The sequence below is a fragment of the Ciconia boyciana genome, chromosome 7, assembly GCF_034638445.1.
Source record: "Ciconia boyciana chromosome 7, ASM3463844v1, whole genome shotgun sequence".
Classification (NCBI taxonomy): Eukaryota; Metazoa; Chordata; class Aves; order Ciconiiformes; family Ciconiidae; genus Ciconia; species Ciconia boyciana.
In genome coordinates, this window is record NC_132940.1 from 9,261,795 (window position 1) to 9,283,189 (window position 21,395).

The 21,395-nt window shown below is 41.2% G+C and overlaps 1 protein-coding gene across 1 annotated transcript in view; it reads left to right on the plus strand.

The window, feature by feature from the left end:
• AGBL4 (AGBL carboxypeptidase 4) overlaps nt 1–21,395 on the plus strand; it is a 988,954-nt gene that overhangs the window by 766,019 nt on the left and 201,540 nt on the right. The window contains exon 8 of the mRNA XM_072867873.1: nt 5,240–5,354. Within this exon, the coding sequence (XP_072723974.1) occupies nt 5,240–5,354 (115 nt within the window). The remainder of the gene's footprint in view (nt 1–5,239; nt 5,355–21,395) is intronic.

Consider the following 21,395-nt stretch of genomic DNA (forward strand, 5'->3'; position numbering starts at 1 on the left):
TCTGAAAATATAAATAACTTCTTTCTTGGCATATACTAGACACAGTCCAGGATATGTTTGCATTAGGAGTTGCCATATTGCATTAGGATCTGTGGTGATTAGATTTTCAGTAATAGGAGCAGGCCAAATGTATTATATAGTTATACAATTAAACATATTGTCAGACTGAGAGTGAAAGGATGTGGTAATGGAGAAACAGGGGATAAGACAGGCTTTTCTTTGGAAGGAGCAAATGTGGAGAGGTCATGTTAGAGACAGCAGGAAGTTTAAACAGAGTTTAAGGCAGCTGGTTGAGGAAACACCTAGACAGAACAGTGGAAATCATGTGAGTAGAGAAGGTTTCTTTGACATGTTATGGGAGAGGGAACAATCAACTTGTTTGTGAAGCACCAGTAGATAATTTGAGCTGGATTAGGGTGGGCAGAGAGATGCCACAGGATCTGATGTTGGAGTAGGTGAGAGGTGCTGAGCTGCAGAAGGCAAGAGAAATTTGAGAAAGTGTGTTTAGCCTTGAGAAAGAATAATGACAGAGAAGTGACTCAGAGTAGAGGAGATCTGGTCCTGATGTAGCACAGTTTCAGTGAAGCTGTGTTTACCAAGAAAGAGTGGTAAAAAACTGCTAAAATTTTTGGAGTCATTGTGACTGTGTATCTAATGACTCGCAGTTGTCAGCATTGTTTTCCTTTTTCCTTGTTCATGATTCTTTCTTTCCTTTCCTTCATAACTATGAAAAGCTCCTTGAAGTTAATGCAAAGACTTTGGTTGATTTTTAGTGGACTATGGATAAGCCTTTTCTTATGTCATGGCTGAATGCTGATTTCTGAGCTGTTCCAGTTCCAGTCAGCATCTATAATTGCATGTTATTATTTGAAAAATAATGATTTTAATTATTTTCCAGAAAGGATGGTCCAAAAATAATCTATATTGTTTTGCTTCTTTTAATTGGAGAACTTTTCCATACTGTAATGTGCCTGAGTAGGCCTGTTCCATCATGTTCTCCATTTTACTTTAAAGTAACTTGAAGAGCCAATACTTAGTTATTGGGCTGTTTTCCTTGATCTCCAGCCACAGACATTTGTTTTTAAATAATACTTGTCTTATTTTTCATAGCTGATGTGACTGATTCAGATTGTATTATTTCATTTGACCCAAACTGGGTCTGCGGTTCGAAGATCCAACCAATCTTTGTGCAGCCCTTTTTTTCTTTAATAGCAGACTAATTGGCAGACCAATTAATCTGCTCATCTGTGAAGAGAAAATTTATAGCAATAAGTAGTTCTATTTCCAGAAGTCATTCTCTAAAGTAACATTACAGTGGCCTTGTTTACTTCATGCCCTGCAACACGATCCAGTGCTTCAACAGTAGCACAGGTCAATTAGTGGACAAATTAAGCAATTATTAGCCACTAACAAGGGTGACTGGCATCATTACCCTTCCTGTTTACCAGCAAACTGTTATTTTAATACAAAGATCAACAAATAAATTAGGGCATCTGTTGTATTGCCATGTCTGCCTTGAAGTAAATGATATTAAATGGGCTTTGGTTGCTGCCAAATTCTTAACCCCGGCCTAATGAGATACACTGATATGTCTCTTGCTGATTATAGAAGCTGTAAAATTTAGTTTGTATTGATTTATTAACAGGAGGACCAAGTTCTCTACGATGGTATTTTTTTTAATAGTCTGATATCTGTCTTTTTACTTTAAATGTTATTGATCTAGACACTATTGGGTTCCTCTGAAAGACAAAGCTATTTGCTAATTGTATTTATTATTTGAATGCTTACAATAATTTTATGGTGAGGTTTGTATATGTAGATGTATGCTTTCATCTGTTTCTCTTGTGTTCCTTGGAACTGCCTTTACTTCCAGGTTAGACTTCTGTGAGTCAGTTATTTTTAATTCGTGCTTTGTATTTTTATCATGGGGTAAGACTTCTTCAGAATTAACTGTCTCCTAAATAAGAAAATACAGTAAATATCGTTGGATTGGGTGAACTTGGCTGCAGTACCACCTATTAGATTGTGGTACATTGGGAAATGCTGAGTCTCGTTTGCCACCAAGCTGCTGGTGCAGTCTTTTTCCTTTAGTCTGGTGTGCCTTGTGCAACAGTGAATCATGCAGAGCAGAGGCTCACCCATTATGTGTTTATACACAGCCTTCCACGTCATAGCACGTTCTTGGTTAGGGAATAATAATTCCCTGCGTGAAGCTGAAAACTGTAGCTTCTAGTTGCCAAGATGCCTTTGCCAAGCTCTGTGAGTGAGGCTGCATCAGTAACAGGAGTAAAATGAGCAGAACCTGGACAACCTTCCTCCCTGGCACAGTTACAGCCAGAGCAAAGCTCTCAGAGTTTGGGGTCTTGTGTTACCTCCTGAATGAAAAGCAGTCATGTTATCCCCAAGGTATTTGTGGTCCTCCCTGCTGCATGAAGAGCTGTCATAAGTACACACTTGGTGCGCTGCCAGATCTCATGGCAAAACTGTTCCACCAAGGTCTTTGGTGAAGTGATGATCATGTACACAGTGCGATATTTATGCTGCTTTTATTGTGGCTGCTTTGAAAGATCATACCTGAGCCTAGTATAAAGGATCTTCTGGACATAACTGATTTCTGAATAGTTAGCTCTTCCAAGTATTTTAGAAAACATAAACTGATGTGATGTTTTGAGTCTAGTTGCAAGCTCTTTAAAACTAAAACCACCATAGTGTCTTGAGAAGCCATGGACTAAGTGTGAGATTGTATCCCTTTAAGTAGTTTTGAGCCCTCCAGGTGTGCGTAATGTGGATTATGTTTTAGATACTGCCAGAAAACAGTTAGAGCAGCAGTTTAACATAGCTAAACCTTTCATGTTTGCATACAGTTGGGAAACCTGGTTATTCAGGATCCAACTGTGTCCCTGTGTCATTTCTTTGTGTTCTTGCTGTTGTATAATGAACAAAAGACACAACACCAGCCAAAAAGCAGATCGATGTTTGGTTTCTTTCATTGGGAGGAGGTAATTGCAGAAACATTTCCTGAGCAATATAATTATGTATATGCTAATTTGCCTCAGAAATTCAGGTTTAGTCTCTTCTCAAGTGGAAGACCTGGTTACAGAAAGGGACTTTCTCTTCTTCAGGATTAGTCACGAATAGATGAAAAAATTGCTGATGTTTAGAGTCCATTATACCTTGATCATCTTAGACATTTCAGAAGCCTCATTTTTCCCCATGTGCCTCAGCAAATTAGAATTCATTCCAACAGCAGCATAGGTTCAGATTTGTTAGTATTTGAAATACAAAACGGGCCTTAGGAAATAGGCTAAATGAAGGAGTTATGCAGAATGTGAGATTTTGGTCCCATCTTTAATGTATGTTTCAGCCAAGCTATAAACAAGTTTGTTTAACCTGGCATGTACCCAGGTTTCAGTTTGTTTGTTTTTTTTAAAGATTTTGATTGCATCACAAAAAATCAGGTCTAAAGTCAGCTTTTTTGAAGTCAGCTAGTTAGCCCATGTCATCTCTTCTATACTGAATTGTTGCTTGTTATAGCTATTCCCTAGGGCTTTGCCCTGTCCAGCGTTAAATGTTTCTGATGACGGGATTCCACTCTTCCCCTGGAGAGACAATTCCACAGTCTAACAGAGCTCACCATTAGTGAAATTTTACTGATGATCAGCCTTAATTTTTCTCTGCTTAATTTTATCGTGTTACTAGAGCGTAGTGATTGATTTATTCTGGGGAAATTCAGTAAATGGTCCCTACTTCACAGGATGGACCTTACAATAAATAGCACATTGTCATGACCTATCTGTGGGTGTCCTGAGATTGCACAGGAACTCAATTTATCTCGACATTCATTCCCTGGAAGCTATTTCTGTCAGTACCAACTCAGTGGAGGAATAAGCAATGAATTTAACTGCGAGACTGCCTGCCTCCTGCCCCGGCACCAGCCTTGGAGCAAGGAGATGTTTAGTCGCTCCCTGAGCGCAAGGCCCAGAGGCAGGAGCTCCTGCAGGGTCTGGTGCTGTGACTGTGCCTGAAGAAAGGGCATTTAGGATCTGGTTGCCCTGTCACTTCCCTTGGCTCCACATTAAAGGAGCTTCACTGATGAGGTGGAGCCACTCCTGGTTTTTATGGGTGTAAAGTAAGTGAAGAATCTGACTTTATAGCGAAGAATGCTGTAAAGAATGCTAAAAAAAAATGCTATAATGCTTCACTATATGACTTTATAGTGAAGAATCTGACTTTTTTTTTTAGCCTGGAGAAAAGGAGGCTGAGGGGAGACCTTATCGCTCTCTACAACTGCCTGAAAGGAGGTTGTAGAGAGGTGGGGGTCGGTCTCTTCTCCCGGGTAACAAGTGATAGGACGAGAGGAAATGGCCTCAAGTTGCACCAGGGGAGGTTTAGACTGGATATTAGGAAATTTTACTTCACTGAAAGGGTTATCAAGCATTGGAACAGGCTGCCTAGGGAAGTGGTTGAGTCGCCATCCCTGGAGGTATTTAAAAGACGTTTGGATGAGGTGCTTAGGGACACGGTATAGCGGTGGTCTTGGTAGTGTTAGGTTTATGGTTAGACTCGATGATCTTAAAGGTCTTTTCCAACCTATACGATTCTGTGATTCTGTGATTTATAAGTTCCAGTCTATCTATCCCACAGTTTCCCTGTGTATGGTACAGAGTTTATGTAACTCTCCCAATTTTAATGAGGCATTTTATACCTCTTTATACATGCAGATGATCTGAACTCTGTGTTCATATGTCAAGGGTAGGTCTGGGGATATGCTCAAACAAATTTGAGGTGCCTCAGCTCAGCAAATTGCCACTCATGAGCTGAGCTGCAGTATGTGCCCATGTATGCATGCTGGGTACGTAAGGTGCTAGGCTTAAACTAGTAGGTTTTACTTCATTTCACCTTTTAGGAGGAGAAATGTTTTGTTATTGTGGCTCAGCTGATGAGCAGTAACTTCTCCCTCTGTGGAAACTTGACTTGTGTCTGATAATGTCGCCATATTGTACTTGCATTATAAGGATGGACTAAGGTATTTATCCTTAAAGTTCTTATATCTGGAGTTTTTAGAAGGTGGCAGGTGCTATGTGATTGCAAGTGGTTTGTTCTGTTGGAAGCAGGAGCAGTGCCAGGAACCAAGAGGAATGATCATTCTAATCTTTTATATGGGAAATTTCAGATAAATATCTGGAAATCATTGATGTCACAACCCCCCCTCTTCAAACTCTTCTTTCATTTTCCTCAGGTATAATTGATTTCCTTGTGAGCCAGCATCCTATTGCGAAAGTACTGAGAGACCACCTGGTCTTCAAGATTGCCCCCATGCTCAATCCTGATGGAGTATACCTAGGAAATTACAGGTACGGTATGGAGTATGAATCTGTGTATTGTTATATCTACCTTATACACCCTGCTCTGTTTTGTCACTGAATCTTATAGGGCTTGTTTCAATTCATTCCTCTTAAACTGGAGGTTCTCACGTGGCTGTATGCTTCCTGAAGTTCCCATTGAGGAAGGGGGCTCAATGGCAAATTTGCGTGCCTCAGGAGGTAGAGAGCAACTCTCCAAGATGGCAGGGTATCTGCTCTGCAAGCCTCCTCTAGGTGTGGGAGTTAAAGTCATCTTAGAGTTAGACCTTAACTGTGTTTTATAAATGCATTCATTATGCTGCTCATCAGCCTCTATGTAAATGTGTCAGTCAATCACAGTTCCCTTCAACTACCCAGATCATCCATTAAAGTCACAGATTTCAGTCTATTATTGTACTGTAATAGATAGGGATACATGGAATGGAATAATCATTCCACCCTATGCTAATTTTGCTTCATTTTAGTATTTGAATTACTACTTTACCACCTCCTCTGTTGAGAACGTATTCAGATAATCTTTTGTTTTCCCTAAAATTGTTTGCTCTTAATGCATTTATTTACAAAATAAATGTGCTGCTGGAGGTGATAATGAAAAGCAGTTGATTAGTTGATGATTTGTTTGTGGGGGCAATTACATGTACCACATAGTTCTCTGGAGAAGCCCCTGAGAAATGTAATAATACTGTATGTGGTTTTGCTTACAGCGCAAGACTAAATAACACAATATACTCTGTAGCCAGGCTACCTTGAGCTTTGATCTAATTAGGTATTGCATTGCTAAGCAGAATAAGACTGGGTTATTATGTGGATGAGGAGACCACTGAGGAAGAAGCTAGAAGTTGCAGAAAATGGTGCTGCTGGCTCTGTTCTTTGTTTTGATATGTGTTTCTTAGCCCTGCTGTGCTTTGCTACTTGCTAAACTGAAATAGCAGGGAATTGCGTGGGTGATTTCAACAGTGCTTATATACATGTTTTATAAGTGAAACTTCTGAGGACACGTGGTGTCCTTCCAGCTACACTGATACTCCCTCAACTCTTGGCAAATCCAAAACCAGGGAGTGATATTGCAGTAGTGGCATCTGACAGCACTAGGAATGTATCATAAAGGTTATGTCACCTTACAGGAATAAAGCCCTACACTGGCTCTAGAATCTGATTTTATGTCGCTTTACTCTGTTCCAGGTGCCCTGCACATAGGCAACTCCAGTTGCAATTAAGTAGCTTTCGTTTTCCCCCATAAATTCACTTGCCCTGCAGGTTTTTCTCCTGCACTATTATTTATACTTTTTGAGAGGCATGCAGCTTTACAGACATGCATATGGCTCATAACTTGCAAAGCCTTTTGGGAACCCAGGTGTTATGAAGGGGCATGTGAATTCATTTGGAATTGCTGAGCCTGATGGTATACTATTGTTTTAGCTTTTCATCATATGCAGAATTTTCAACCCTCCTGAACTAAAGAGACTTTTAATGAAGTGGTTGGAAAAGCATTTGATTTTCTTGCAATTCTTCACTTTATTTACAAAAGGCCTAATGTAACTAATAACGTAAAAATGAGGGTAATAAGCAAAATGCTACCTATTATCCTGAGAAGAATATTAAAAAGCCTAGTAATGTGCCGGTGTTGTAGTTAACTAGTGCTGAGTGAATAATTTACAGCAAACACTTTATTTTCTTCTCATACAAAATCCACAAGCACATCACAATTTATTTGCTTGAACTTACTGGATGAATTTTAAAAAAATCTCTAAGGATCAATTGTTAGTATTTGAAAATTTAACTCTGAGACTTCTCTGTGATTGGCTAGATAAGTCTGTTTCATCTCTTTTGGTCTTTGTTCAGATTAGCACATAAATAGGACTTTCAGAAGTCTTCCACATAGTGTGGTATAACACAGATATATTGGCTGGGGACAATCCCCCTGGTTTTGCAAACAAGGTCTGTGGTGCCATATGCAGCAAGAGCAGTTTTAGGCATTTGAACTTCCTGTTATCTCCCTCTTTCTCGAAGCAGCAGCTAGTGACTATTTTTTTGGTTCATTGAAGGTTCACATTCAGAGCTATGCAAGCTAAGATAATGAAATGGGTAATTAAACCTTATGCTTGAGTTTGTAAATTGATCTCCTGCCAATGTGAGAGAGATTTTTTTTACCCCACCAGTACACAGCTTTGTACAATTGGCAAAGTATACTGTCAGATGCACTTCGCTGTCCTCTGAAATCCCAGTTGCAGTGGGCACTGTTAAAAGCCTGAGTATGTCAGCAGTTCTTATAGAAGGGATGGGATATACTAGTTCTCCTGTGGTCAAAACAGGAACTAACCACTCATTTACCCAGGATGATATGGTAACAGTGGGCTGATGGGATTTTCTTCATTGTCATTTTTGGGGATGCAGGACTTTCACCAAGGGTTTGGGTCCTGTGCTCTTCTTCAAAATCCTTGTTCCTTTGTTTTGAGTGCTTGTGAACTGAAGTTTAGGAGTTTAAGCCAAAACTGCAACAATAATGCCAAGAATTGTCTGTTATCTATAAACTGTTGCTCATTCTCAAGAGAACAGACCAAATGGGTTGTGACTCTAAAGGGACTTTCTTGTGGTGAAATGTTCATAACCGGCAACAAGTGAGTTTAATATCACAGCTATAAAGCAAAAGTGCTTGCGGCACAGACGCATCTGTGAGGAAAGTCGTTTATATGTTGCGTGTACATTCAGGCGGCTCTAAAAGAAATGGTCATGGAAATGAAGGTCAATGCCCAGTGTATCAAGATGCATGGAAACAGGGTGCTAAACTTTACTGATTTATTCAAGTATATGCAAGAGTTTAAGAAGTGTATTTGTGGACCCATACAGTTAGCAATGAAAAGACAAGGTGCTTTATGTGACTTGAGGGGATGCTTAATCACCCCTTTTAATTTAGAATATTTGGAAGGTCTATACACAATTTTTAAAAGTATTTTTTTTAAATAAATGGACAAAAGTTGCAATTTGATTGTAATCTTAGAGCATAAATCTTTTAATAGAAAGTGAACTAGTACAGTTCTATCTCTTAATAGCTATTGATTATGTACATAAACCAAGAGAGTTGGTGAAATTATCTCTACTGGACTTTATTTCCAGTTAAATTTCTGACGGACTGTTTAGAAATCAGAACATTTAATTTTTGCTTTCACCTGTTTCTTTCTGCAAAGAGCTGAGAAATGAAAAATCACGGGCAAACCACAGCACAACAGATCAGATTTGGCTGGGTACAAGTGTCGGAGGGGTTAGGTGCAGAGGAGTGGATCCCTCAGAGTGCAAATTCACCTGCACGCCAAAGTACTGAATGGATAATTGGGATTGCTCCTGCTGGCAGTGCTAGCTGTTGTTTGCTGGTTTGCTAGCATCATACCCTTCTGTAAAGATGACTACTAGACTGCACTCTTTCTTCAGTGAAAAAAACTTCCATAGTCCTTTTCTTGCCACATGCGTATAGCCAGCTCTTTCTAACATACAGGATAATGATAGGTATCTGCTATTTACTGTGGACAAGGATGTAGAGTCTCTCCTAAAACAGGAGGACAGGCTTCATCCCTTTCTTGAAGTCTTTAAAACCTGGAATTACTGTACTTCTAAGTGTAACTGGCTTTGCAGTTACAGTGTGTATAAAATGTTATGCCACATGGGCTTGGTAATTAAATTACCCAGGAAGATGCCATTGGTTGATCTAGCTAAAATAGTGAGTCTTCAACCTAATTTGCCCTCTGTTCTGGCTGGTAACTTGTCCTCAGCTCTCACCTGAACTGAAAGACTCTGTTTGCTGGGGATGGTGCATGACTTGGATCTTTAGCTTTGTGAAAGAACATGGCAAAAACCAAAAATATTTGTGAGTTTCTCCATAACACTAATCTCACCCTCTCTGATGTATTAAACTGAAACAGTTTTAGGAAATAAAGGAAAACTAGTGCTGGGAAGAGAGATTTCTTAACTTTTCTCTCTCTGCTTGCAGTATAGCATTATCATCTTCTGAACCTATTGCCATCCCCAGGGAGGTGGGGTTAGACTAAGAAAAAAAAGTGTTCTTGATTTAAAAGTCGTGCATCCCCAGGCTTGGCCTGAACTTTCCTTTATTGAGAGCTTGTTCTTAAGCTGGCATTCTGCAGCTGAATGCTGAAATGTGTCCCTGCAGGCGAGATGACTGTACCACACCATCTTAGATTAGTTCCAATTTGTCAGCCTCACCTTCCGGAGATGAAACCCTATACTGGCACCAAAAGGGACATGTTTCTTAGTCTTAGTCTGGGCAGCTCTTCACTGAGGTATCCCAGAAATGCCATGACAAGGAAGCTGAAATATCCTGACTGTTCTCTAAAGTCTTTGTTGCATGACCCAGTAAGGCTTCCTGTTCCTTGCCGTTTCTGTGTTGCATTCAGTTGGTTAGCTGTGACAGTATCAGCCTTCAGTAGATTAAAGCCATGAATTAGCTGAAATGTTCTGAACTATCGTCACTACAATGTCGTTCTAGCTTGATTGTAGGGACTGCAAGAATTTGTGTGAATGGGGACAAGAGGGCACACACTGATTCTAATCCTTTCTTATTTCACTGTCAGGTATGATATTTTTGAAGTCAACACAATCTTTACTGCTTGCTTGTGTGAGGAGTTAACAAAACAATTTGTTGGATGGAAAGGAGGCCAGTCCTACCCAGACTGGAAAGCCAAGTTCACTATAAACAGTGTCAGAGTCCATATTGCAAGGAAAGCTGTGTTGGGATGAAGTGTTTTGGACAAACGGCATATTTTTTCCCCAGAAACATAGTTTTGTAAGGACTGAAATGGTTTGTGGAAGTGAGTTGAATTTGGCAAGTTGTTTCAAGTGAAAAAAGGGAGCGCAAAGGCTTGAGAAACATTTAAAATGGTTCATATCAGCATTTTATAAAGGACAATCTTCTCTTGTTTTTGTTTGTTAATGGCATGATTTGTTTAAAAACTGGCTTTTTTTAAAGATCCCTTTTGAAGAGTCTGAAATGCTTGGCTTTGGATCAGATGAAATATTTCAGATTTATCCTGAATAGGTTTTTGTGGACTTTATTTCTTTGACTCTAGAAATAGCCAAAAGTTCAACATTCATGTTCACATGTAATTTATGAGGGGTCTTTTGACAGTAAAAGCATATGTGGACTTTATCCAAATGATTTTAGCTCTAAATCAGAGTTATATGTTGTAACACTGCAGAGTGCTGATTTTGGGTTTTGATAATATCACTTCGGGGGATATACCTATACCTCCATACATACATGTGTATATGTATGTTCACGGTGACTGGATATGTTATGTGGTTCTTAGTATCACTTGTCCAGTTGTGAGACATGGCGACTCGAGTGCATACTGTCATTTGCATAATCTCTCTTGATTATTTTTCACCTATTTTTCTGCTGGGGAAGGTTTTTTTCTTAGCTTCATTTAATGCATGTGAAATTCATGCATTGCCTTGAATTGGAAAACAGAGTATCCATCTCAGATGACAAGATGAAGCTCTCGATGGAGTTTATTTTTCCTAATTAGGCGTTTGTCATTGTGTATTCTATATAACAACGTATAAGTAAACAATCATGGACCTTTTGAATAAATTTATTGGTTTTATTTATGTTACCGGGCATAAAAAAGTCTATAATTACCAGGTACAGCCGCAATATAACTGGTATTTAATGACAATTACTTTTTGTTACCATAGAAATGAGTCCAAAGTAGTTACCTATAATTTCTCATTCCCAAACCTCACACATGTTGTATTGCAGTATTACCATAGTAATTGCCTATTAGTCATCATAAAATAAGCAGTTACCCAGAAGATATCAGGATAGTGTGAAATTTTTCATCTCCTTCAAAACTTGCAGCACATGCCGCTTCTCGTCTTCCTTTAGTGGGATTTTTGCCTGAATGACAAGATTGTTCGTTGTACATTAACCCAAGGGAAGAAGGGATGTGATTGAGAGAGAATTGTACTCTAAAAATACACCAAGTCAGAAAAAGTATGTTCCGTCCCCTGAAAATATAGAACTATTTCTTATTATTGAAAAACAGGGATTTTTCAATCCCACTAAATGGAGGTTTGTTCCTTGCCATGAATTTCCTATTTATTTTTTTTCCAATTCAGTTGTGACCAAAGCAGAGGCTATACATCTTAGGGGGTCTATGAGAACAGCCGTGCTGTGTCAGACCTCACAAGCCCAGTATCTGCTAATGCAGCAGTGGACAGTGTCACTCTCCTTGTAAGAGTGGGAGATGCTCATGAGATGCTTTCCACCAAGTACTTTCCCAACTTCCAGTGATTTTCTTTTCAGATATTTCCTGAATTCATGGGATTTCTGTCTGCTCAGTAATGTGTGGCGGATTTGTCTTCCTAGTACTTGTCCAGTTTGCCCTCAGATGGTAAGCGTTAGCTCTCTGTCTCCTCTGGCCTGAGGCTGTTCAGCTCCTGCCCCAGTGCAGGAAACACCACCCACCTCAGCCTGCTGTGAGCTTCATGGACTTCGCCTCAGTGGCCCCTCTTGCACCTTGTCTTCTTAATTTAGATTGCATGTTATTGAGGCCAGTGAATGGCGCTCTGTGCCCGCCTAGATCACATTTAGTATCAGCCAGGGATTGGTGACTCGTGTGGAGGCAAATGATGTTCCCCTTCGTAGCTGGGATGACAGGAGAGGCAGGTCATAGGTGCCAAGTGCATTACTGACTGTCTGGTAGAATGGTGGCAACTGAGCTTTTCTCTTCTCCTCCCTTTCCAATCTCAAAATTGGAAGTCCAAGGTGGCTTTCCAATGCTTCAGTGTCTTTTGACAGCCCCTTGGATTAAAAACATAACTATGGCCAGGACCAACCACCCTGATAATGGGGAAAAAACAAACAGAAGGAGACCTACCACAGTGAGGGAATGGCCATTTCCTTGTATCGCCTTCTCCCGTGCGGCTGGGGGAGAGGGTGAGGGATAGCAGAAGCTTTCTCCTCCCCCAGCTCTTGCTTGGCATTGAGGACAGGTCAGGAATTTTCTGTGCTGCCTTCCTCCCTGTCCTGCGTGGTTTTGTGTCTGTTTTGGATCTCCCAGCTCATGCAGTGTGTCAGGTTGGTGCCCTGGAAAGCAAAGTCCGGAGTGGATCTGCAGCTGTGACACAGGTGCTCTCTGGGTGGCAGCAATGGAGAAGACCAGGGAGGCAAGTGAGCAGTAGAGGTTTTCTCTGGCCCTTACATCCATCTGGCTCATAGCATTGCCATTCCTTTCCTGCTTGGAAGTTTTCTTTCCATTGTGGCTTTTATTGCCCAAAGTGTGCTGTGATGCCCAGAGTGTGCTGTGATCGTAAGACAGTTACAGTGGTTGCTGTTTTGCTCACCATTACTTAAAAAAAGCTTCCTTGTAAAAAAGTTGTCATCCTTTATGTTAAAACAAATACTAGGTTTGCAAAAGGGTTCCTATCTACTGCCATTGAAAATGCTCTTTATATTGATGTGGTAACTGCTCATTTAAACCACATTACAGCTCCTGAGTATTTTTCAGTTGCTATTGATGTGACAAATTCTCTTGCACAGAGGACTGCACCAATCAATAGAGTCAGTACATGTGCTTTAACAACAAAGCCACATGCCTTGGGGTTCCAGTTGAATCTGAACCTTTTAGTAGCATTAAATAAAGCTATATTTATTTTGCTTTTGGTGCAAGAAAAAAAAAATCCAAACCCAACCTAATTTAATACAACTTGTTGGAAGGATTTGAAGGCAGTATTATGGGGCCATTTTCACGTGATGAATACATAACTAGTGTCAGAGCTGCTATTTTGTTGTTGTAAGCGAACCCTTCTCTTTTAGTTAGATTGATCTGGGACTACAGAGTAGCCTTTTATTTTTAGATGAGCAGGGAGAGAAGTCATAATGAGAAATATTGAAATCATAGCTTTTTTATATCTGCCATTATTCCACTGAGAATGAGACATGATGTCCTTAAAGAGACAGGGCTATTTATTTTCCATTTAAATAGTACCATTTGTGATGATTACCTTTGAGCCGTTATGCAGAGAATGCACACCCAACTCATGAATCCCAGCCAAGTGAATCAAAGTTTTGTGCCTAAGTGCCATTTATGTCTGTGAGTTGCTGTAGAACCCTATTCTTGACCTTCACTGATTTTTTCCCTGTTTTTGTCTTCTAGAATGTATTTGTAATTAATAGGGGTCTTAATGTCAGTTTGGTTGAAATGTTTGTTTCCTTTCCTTCCCTCCTGAATAGCCGATCTTAAGTGTGAATAATCCCATCTGGCTTTCTTAGCTTTACTTTCAGTTAAGTAACTAAACATATTGGGCTTTCTTCTCTTTTATTTCTTTACTCTTTTTTAAGTCTGGCTTGTATCTCTGGTGATTTGAGTTCTTGTTCATAGCAGCAAACAAAGGACCAAAGTCTCCAGTGTTTTGTTTGTTTGTTTGTTTTCGTGTGTTGTTTTGTTTGGGGTTTTGTTTTTTTTTTTTTTTAATTCTGCAAATCACTTAGTAAACTTCAGCCAATTTGCTGTAGATCTTTGTTTTGGTTTACCCGTCTGCAATTTAGGAATAATTAGGTCTCATATATCTAAAATTAGCTGTGGAGCTACATTTATTAGTGTGTGTAAAAAAAACATGTTGCATTCCTTGGCTTTGAGGCACTACGTAGGTACCAACCAGTATTGTTTAGAAAAACAATATCTTTAAATATACCTATGCAATCAAAGCAGTGCTTTGTTGTTAGTTTTGCAAGTGAGAGAAGGGAGAAACACGCTGAGTTGGTCTCTGTCTAATAAGAAGCTGAGCTCTACTTCTTGAAGAGCAGTTGCCAGGCCGCAATCCATGGCATTTAAGAGCTGATACAAAAGACTGGAGGGATGCTCCGAAAAGGCTATTTGCCAGACACAGGAAGTTATGGCTGTGACACAACCCAAGAAATATGCCATGTATTCGCAAGTGCCATCTGCTGGTACAGTTTATTGAGCTATTTCCAGCAACAGGTGCAAGACATGTAACTGGCTTCTTTTATTGGTGGTCTTCAGACAGCTGCCTGCTTACATGGCACATATTGCTAGCTTTTAACATGCATTGCACCTAGCTGCAAATGCACCCAAGAGATCCTCCCACCCTAGCAGTTGCCATAAGGATGCTGTGCTGAAGTGCCTTGAAAGAGGGGAGGTGTCAGCACAGTACCAAAGGGCAGGAGAGGTGTCCATGGGGCACTTATCCCAAGAGAAGATGGTCTGTGATATGGAAAGTGTTTGTGTAGCTGTCAGCAATGGGGACGATCCATCTTCCAGTTCCCCAGGCTTTGTCTCCTCCCATCCCCCAAATGAATTTAGTGATACTGCTGCTTTGCTGAAGGTCTAGTTCAGGGAAGTGCTCAGAAGTGTCTCTTGCAATGAGGGCTGTGACTCAGGAGTGTGTGTTGATTCTCTGTGGGCTTCCTTCCCCTCCTGCCCTTGCCTTTTGTTTAGTTTTCCTTCCTTAACACAATTACTGGCCCAAACAAAAGGTGTGGTTCCCTGCAGAAATCAAGAGCAGCCCAACCTTAGTGTTAACTGTGCTGCCTTTGTCTCCATTACATTTGCCTTGCCAGCAGCATCACTGAATTGTCAACTCATCTGGGAGCAAATCCCAGAACCTGAAGTGTTGACGAGGTTGAGCTCAGCTGCAGGTCTGCCTGAATTCTCCTGGCCTGGGATGTAAGAGCTGCATCCAGCCCTGCAGACACCCACGCAACTGAGGCTATAAATGGGAATTCAGGCTGTCCTTGTGCTATCAGTTATTGAGTGGGGCTTCTCCCTAACTAGACTCCTCCATTCTTCCCCATCTTCCGGAGTTACTTGGGAAGAGATTTCTCTGTCCTGATTCCTGGCTAGCATGGAGTTACTGTAGTACTTGTCAGTGTTCTCCTAACTTCCTGGAGAAGAGAAGGCTCCGGGGAGACCTTATTGCAGCCTTTCAATACTTAAAGAGGGCTTATAAGAAAGATGGGGACAGACTGTTTAATAGGACCTGTAGCTATAGGGCAAGGGGTAATGGTTTTCAACTAAAAGAGGGTAGATTTAGACTAGATATAAGGAAGAAATTTTTTACAATGAGGGTGGTGAAACACTGGAACAGGTTGCCCAGAGAGGTGGTAGATGCCCCATCCCTGGACACATTCAAGGTCAGGTTGGATGGGGCTCTGAGCACCCTGATCTAGTTGAAGATGTCCCTGCTCATTGCAGGGGCGTTGGACTAGATAACCTTTAAACGTCCCTTCCAACACAAACCATTCTATGATTTTATGACTCTGGAGAAGAACCAAGACCCTCCCATCTGTTGGACCAGGGGGCAGAGCCAGGCTACTTTTGTATTTTAGCTTTACAGGTTACACTTCAGTGCTGGTTCATGCCAGCAGGGTTTGTCTTTGCAACAGTTGGGTGAAAAATGGAAACTACAAGTCAAGAGGAGAAATATTTTCCTTAACTGTAGAAATGACCAATTAGAGGTCAAATTCTGCCTTAATGAGAGCACTTATTGTTCCTTCTAGGTGAACAACCTAAAGAGGGAGAGCGAGGAAGGTGTTTTGCCTGCTATCTGTGAGCATAGGAAGGCTCAGCATGTGATTAGTGTGTATCCCAGTTTTAGATTGTTCCACCCCCAACAGCATCTCAGAGTCTTTTCCAATGTAACTAATGTTCCGTTCCCCAATCCCCCCCCCACCCCCACTTCAGTAACATCTGCTCACGTGGACCTACAGATTCACCAGCTGTCAGGGAAGGCAGCTGAGGGATTCTTTATGAAGAGCTTTCTGGCCAGAGATCCTGGGATTTTCTGAAGTTGCACCCATTTACACAAGATCAGCAGCAGCTAGTGATCACTCCCATGGTCTCTGCAAGAGTCCCCTTCCTTGTAGTCAAGTTTTATCATGTTATACAAGCAAGGGGTTCAGTACTCACCTTCAGTTCACTGGGGAAACATTTATCACCTATCAATAGAAAAGTCCCGTCTTCCCGTTCCAGCTGCCACTATGTGGGTAGGGAGGGGGAAATCCCATCCAAGTTATTAGGAAAGCAATACCAGCCTAAAGGAATGTTTGTTTAGGTTGCTTTTTTGTTGTTTTCTTTTCCTGGGTGACAGCTGTTCTTTTTTTTTTTTTTTTTTAAATTGCAGCGCTTAAAATGATGGCAGCTTGCCATATAATTTATAATATTAGTCCTAAGGGCAGTGTCATGTAACATGAAAACAATCCTGAGACAAATCTAAATAATAAACATCCATTATCTAAAACAATATTGTATTAATAAAACAACATTAAATAATCTGAGGATGTATATCACTTCTGGGGAGTGTAAGGGCAAACACCTGCCCACAGTTCTCACTCACATATCTTGGTCAGCACTTTGGCTCCCAGACACCGTAATCTCTTTGTGACTTAGAAGAGCCTTGTTTTCCCTCTTTGCAGTAAAGTATCTCTAAGTGGTTCAAAGTTGTGATGTTTCCTCTTCTCTGTTTGGAGAAGGTACCTTTTTTCTTGGGTTAATTCTCATAGGTGAAGTCTCCCAAAAGAAACATGGGTAAGTGTTGAGTTTCAGGAGCTTGCAAGGTGTTGAGCTCTTGAAAACTAGTCTTGGTGCTCATTTGAAAATTTAGGTTGTGGCTGTAAGGGAAACATTTTATGTAGCTCCTAGTACACAAGCCTTTTCTGCTGAAGCAGAGAGACATGGAGACTGCTGTTTCACAACTGCTTTAAGCTAAGGAAAGTGCGTGCTGGTACCCAAAGGGGCAGTTCAGTCCTGTTTTCCCTCCTGGCTGTGCATCGCTGCCATGTCCTTTTTGCCAGGACTGGTGCTTGTGTGGCAGCGCTGTGAGCCAGAAAAGGACCGATCCTGCAGAAAACCAGCCTGACAAAACAGTTCTTACATGACTCCCTGTGCAGCCAGAAAAATGGGACCAAGACAGGAAGGAGGAATGAGCAGAGAGGGATCTCTTTCTAGTGGCAGCTTAGGTGTAGATGGGCTTAAAGCAATTTTGAAGCCAGAGCCCAAGATCTAGGTGGCTGTTGTGCAGTTATTCTGGGGATCTTGGAAATAAAAGACAGTGGTAACCAGTGATTTCTTGGATGGCTATTGGTGTGTTCAAATGCAACTATGCCTATATGATCTCTTTCTTAGGATTATTATTTTCTAACAGCAGCAAATGCTTATTTATACTACTTGGTAACAAGTTGGGTGACTTGTCATGTCCATTCAGGAAAACAGGGGCTTTATGGTGTCAGAGGCTGGAAATGAGCTGTTTCTATGCAACTGTTATACCCCATTACATACACAGTGAAAAACTGTCCACAAAATCCTTTTCTCTCTCCACTTCCTATGAATACAGAAGCCATCATAGCTGTGCTGACATGGCAGAGGGAGCAATTAATCTCATAGCAGATTACTTCTCTGCTGCCCCTGGCGCCAGGCAGAGGGGGGATGTCAGGGTAGTCTGGGAGGAGGTAGATGTGACAGCTGATGGCTTTGCCTCGTTGGTGCCTAAGAGCTGGAGGAAGAGTGCTCCGCCAACATGGAGGAGTTGGGATCAGACAAGGGATGTAACATTTCTGGACACACAGTGTCGAGCCACAAAAACATTAGCCGTCTCTGCCAGCGTGAGTGGGACAGGTATTCTGCCTCTTCTTCCCCTCCCAGACTGGAAAGGATGTATATTAATAGAAGTATATGCGACTTAACGTGCAGCTACTCGGTGTTAACCCAGGTCCCCAGGGAAGAGAAGTGCTTATTTCAGGTTGCGCAGATCATAAACCTGCTGTCTTGTGTGGTGCGTGTGCTCTGAATACTAATGCTCCCTTTCCCTTTTCTTTACTGACATGGCCATTGAGCTGATGAATTGTATAGATTATACAATGGTAATGGATGGGGAAGGGGAATTTCATCTGTCTGTTTAACCAAAATATGAACAGTAAATCCTGCCTGTTTGCAGAGAACAGCTGGATTTCTAATAACACTGGAATGCTGTTGTGGTGGGGGGGGGGGGGGGGGGTTTAGCTGCTGCCTCCCTTTCATCACTGCCATTCAGACATCCAAATGCTTGCAAAAGGACTGGAGCTTTCCAACTCCCTGAGGCTAATGCAGCAGTTATCCTGGGAGTCTGCCAGCTCTGTTGGATCTAGGAAAAGCCCAAACCCCTCTATGGTGCCTCTGCACCATGCCCAGGGGAAGAAAGGGAGGGAGGGGCCTGGCATTTGATTCTCCAAGTAACAGCTGGATGAGAGAATGGGTTTTTCTTGTAAACAAGACCAGTCTCTATTCATAGAGTAGGCTGAGCTGTGATCCGATCCTGTGCAAAGCAGCGAGTGAGCTGCATTGTGGACGGACTTATGGTAAGGTTGTGTGTATCTTTAGGAATCTCAAGAACTGAAAGAAGGACGTCACAGAAATGTGCAAAGCCTCTCAGGCTGGTAACATTTTGTACTATTAATAATAGATTTTGTATATTAATTTGAATTGATATAGGTTAGCAAGGGAGCCTGAATATTCAGATGATTGATAATGCATTGACACTGCAGTGTTGACCGGAAGCCAAAATCCTGTTCTGCTAGGTGCTGTACAAGTACATCATAAAAGATCCTCACTTTCCCAAAGTGCTTTCAGAGCTAAAAGAGTGTGGCACAGCAGGTGGACAAGGCAATCAAGCAAGCTGTTATAGCAGGGGAAGACAGAGTACTAAATATAATAGGATGAATAGTGGTAGGGTTTTTTGGGTTTTTTATGGTGGGTTGTTTTTTTTTCCCCCCTCTCTGGTTGGTGGCAGGAAACACAATAGCTAACTATACAATCAGGCTGAATAACCTTCATATATCAAGTGACAGTAGGACTACTCTAAATTTGGTGAACCCAGGGAAGGACCTTTCAGTGACAAAACACATTTGCAAAGGAAGGTTGACCCAAAAGGTGTGATTCTTCAGAATGTATTACTTTTAGATGTTCTTCTGTTCTGTTCTTTACTCCTTGGGCAAGGAGTAAAGGAGTTCTCCTGTTCTTTACTCCTGTGGATCTCTACTCAGCTCCCAGTTTAAGCATCATTTAAATTCTAGCACTAGGATTTTCATGATTCTGTTGCAGCTGAGCAGTATTATGGTTCTACCCATTTTTTTACATCTGGATTAAATTGTCATTTTGTGCATCTGGGGGTAGGTTTGTTCAGTAGGTTTTGGAAATCCACAGATGTTCAAGGCCCAGTCAATCTTTTGGCAATGCTTGTGTTGTGGTTTAGCCCCAGTCGGCAACTAAGCACCGCAGCCGCTCTCTCACCCTCCCCCCGCCACAGTGGGATGAGGGAGAGAATTGGAAGAACGAAAGTAAGAAAACTCATGGGTTGAGATAAGAACAGTTTAATAATTGGAACAACAACAAAAATAATAATAAATTGTAATGAGAAGGAAAACGAGAGTGAGAGAGGAACAAAACCCAAGAAAAAACAAGTGATACAACCACTCACCACCCGCTGACCAATGCCCAGCCAGTTCCTGAGCAGCGATCGCTGCCCCCCCGGCCAGCTCCCCCAAGTTTCTATACTGAGCATGACAGCATATGGTATGGAATAGCCCTTTGGGCAGTTTGGGTCAGCTGTCCTGGCTGTGCCCCCTCCCAGCTTCTTGTGTACCTGGCAGAACACGGGAAGGTGAAAAGTCCTTGACTAGTGTAAATATTACTTAGCAACAACTAAAAGATCAGCGTGTTATCAACATTATTCTCATACTAAATCCAAAACACAGCACTATACCAGCTACTAGGAAGAAAATTAACTCTGTCCCAGCCAAAATCAGGATAGCTTGCTAGTGAGGAAGCTGCACAGTGAGAACATCTATTCCATGCAAGCGCTTCCAGCAAGTTTTGTACCCCAGCAGTTGTCCTTGGATAGATCTTCTGTCTGCTCTTCCAAGACTGAAAAGAATCAATTGACAAACTGCCAGTCTATCTCCCTTACTTTCTACTATGCCTTTGCTAATCTTCTGTACATTTTCAGCTGCTAAAATCTTTTTTGTTTTTAATTCTTCCAGTAGGGTTTACTTTTACTCCTGCTGTTGACATGCAAGGAGGAACTGATGCTGGCATAGGTTTGTTCTTAACATCTCCATCTTGCTGATGCTTTGCTAACTAATGTAAAAGAAAGACAGGTCACATCTAGGAGAGATGCTGTTATTGGTATGGGTGAGAGGCAAGTGCAATCTTAGCAGACAGTTCTTATTCCTTACATTGGTCACCTTTTCAATTACAGATCTGATCTGCTAAAGTCTTGTCATTCTCATTCTAGTTTCTGTTAATGAAATGCATTTAACTGTCAGATCTTGTTAACAGTAACAACACAGCCGAGGATTCATAAATTCCCATGGAAGTCAAATGACTGCTACCTTAGAAGAACTCAGTCAAGTCCTTTTTCATCTTGAAGCTGGAGGAGGAGACAACCACAGCTTTCTTGATCCAGCCAACCAGAATATTTTGAACAATGAGTCTATCTCAGACTTTTATTTCTGATTCCTATCTGAAAAGGTCTAGATAAATATTCTGTTTCTAAGAAGGCTGGGTTTTTGAGTCCATGTCATCACTCAGTTGTGCTCTTTGTATCTTGGATCTATGTCAAATTATTACTTGTTACCTGGAATATTCAGAAATTCAACTTTTCAAAAGCCAGTCAGACAAGTGCAGTCCATAGATGTGTAAACAGTTGTGTTTGGCACAGGTTTGACCTGTTCTGAAAAACTACAAGAACAAGAAGAGAATTAGAAAAATTGCTGTGTGACAAGACAGTCCTGGAGCTTAGTTTGTTTAGATTAACAGACAGCAGGCAAAGGAATGAATGACATGATCTGGGACCGTATGTGGGGACTCATCAGTCCATGATCTGAGCCTGAGTACATACATAAGGATATACTAACATGGAGTAACATGAAGGTTACTTTTCAGTATAATAGGGGAGGGCATAAAAGAGCAGAATGTCTTGACACTGATGTTCAAGAAATGAAGATTCAAGTTCTTGAGGGGATGGTTA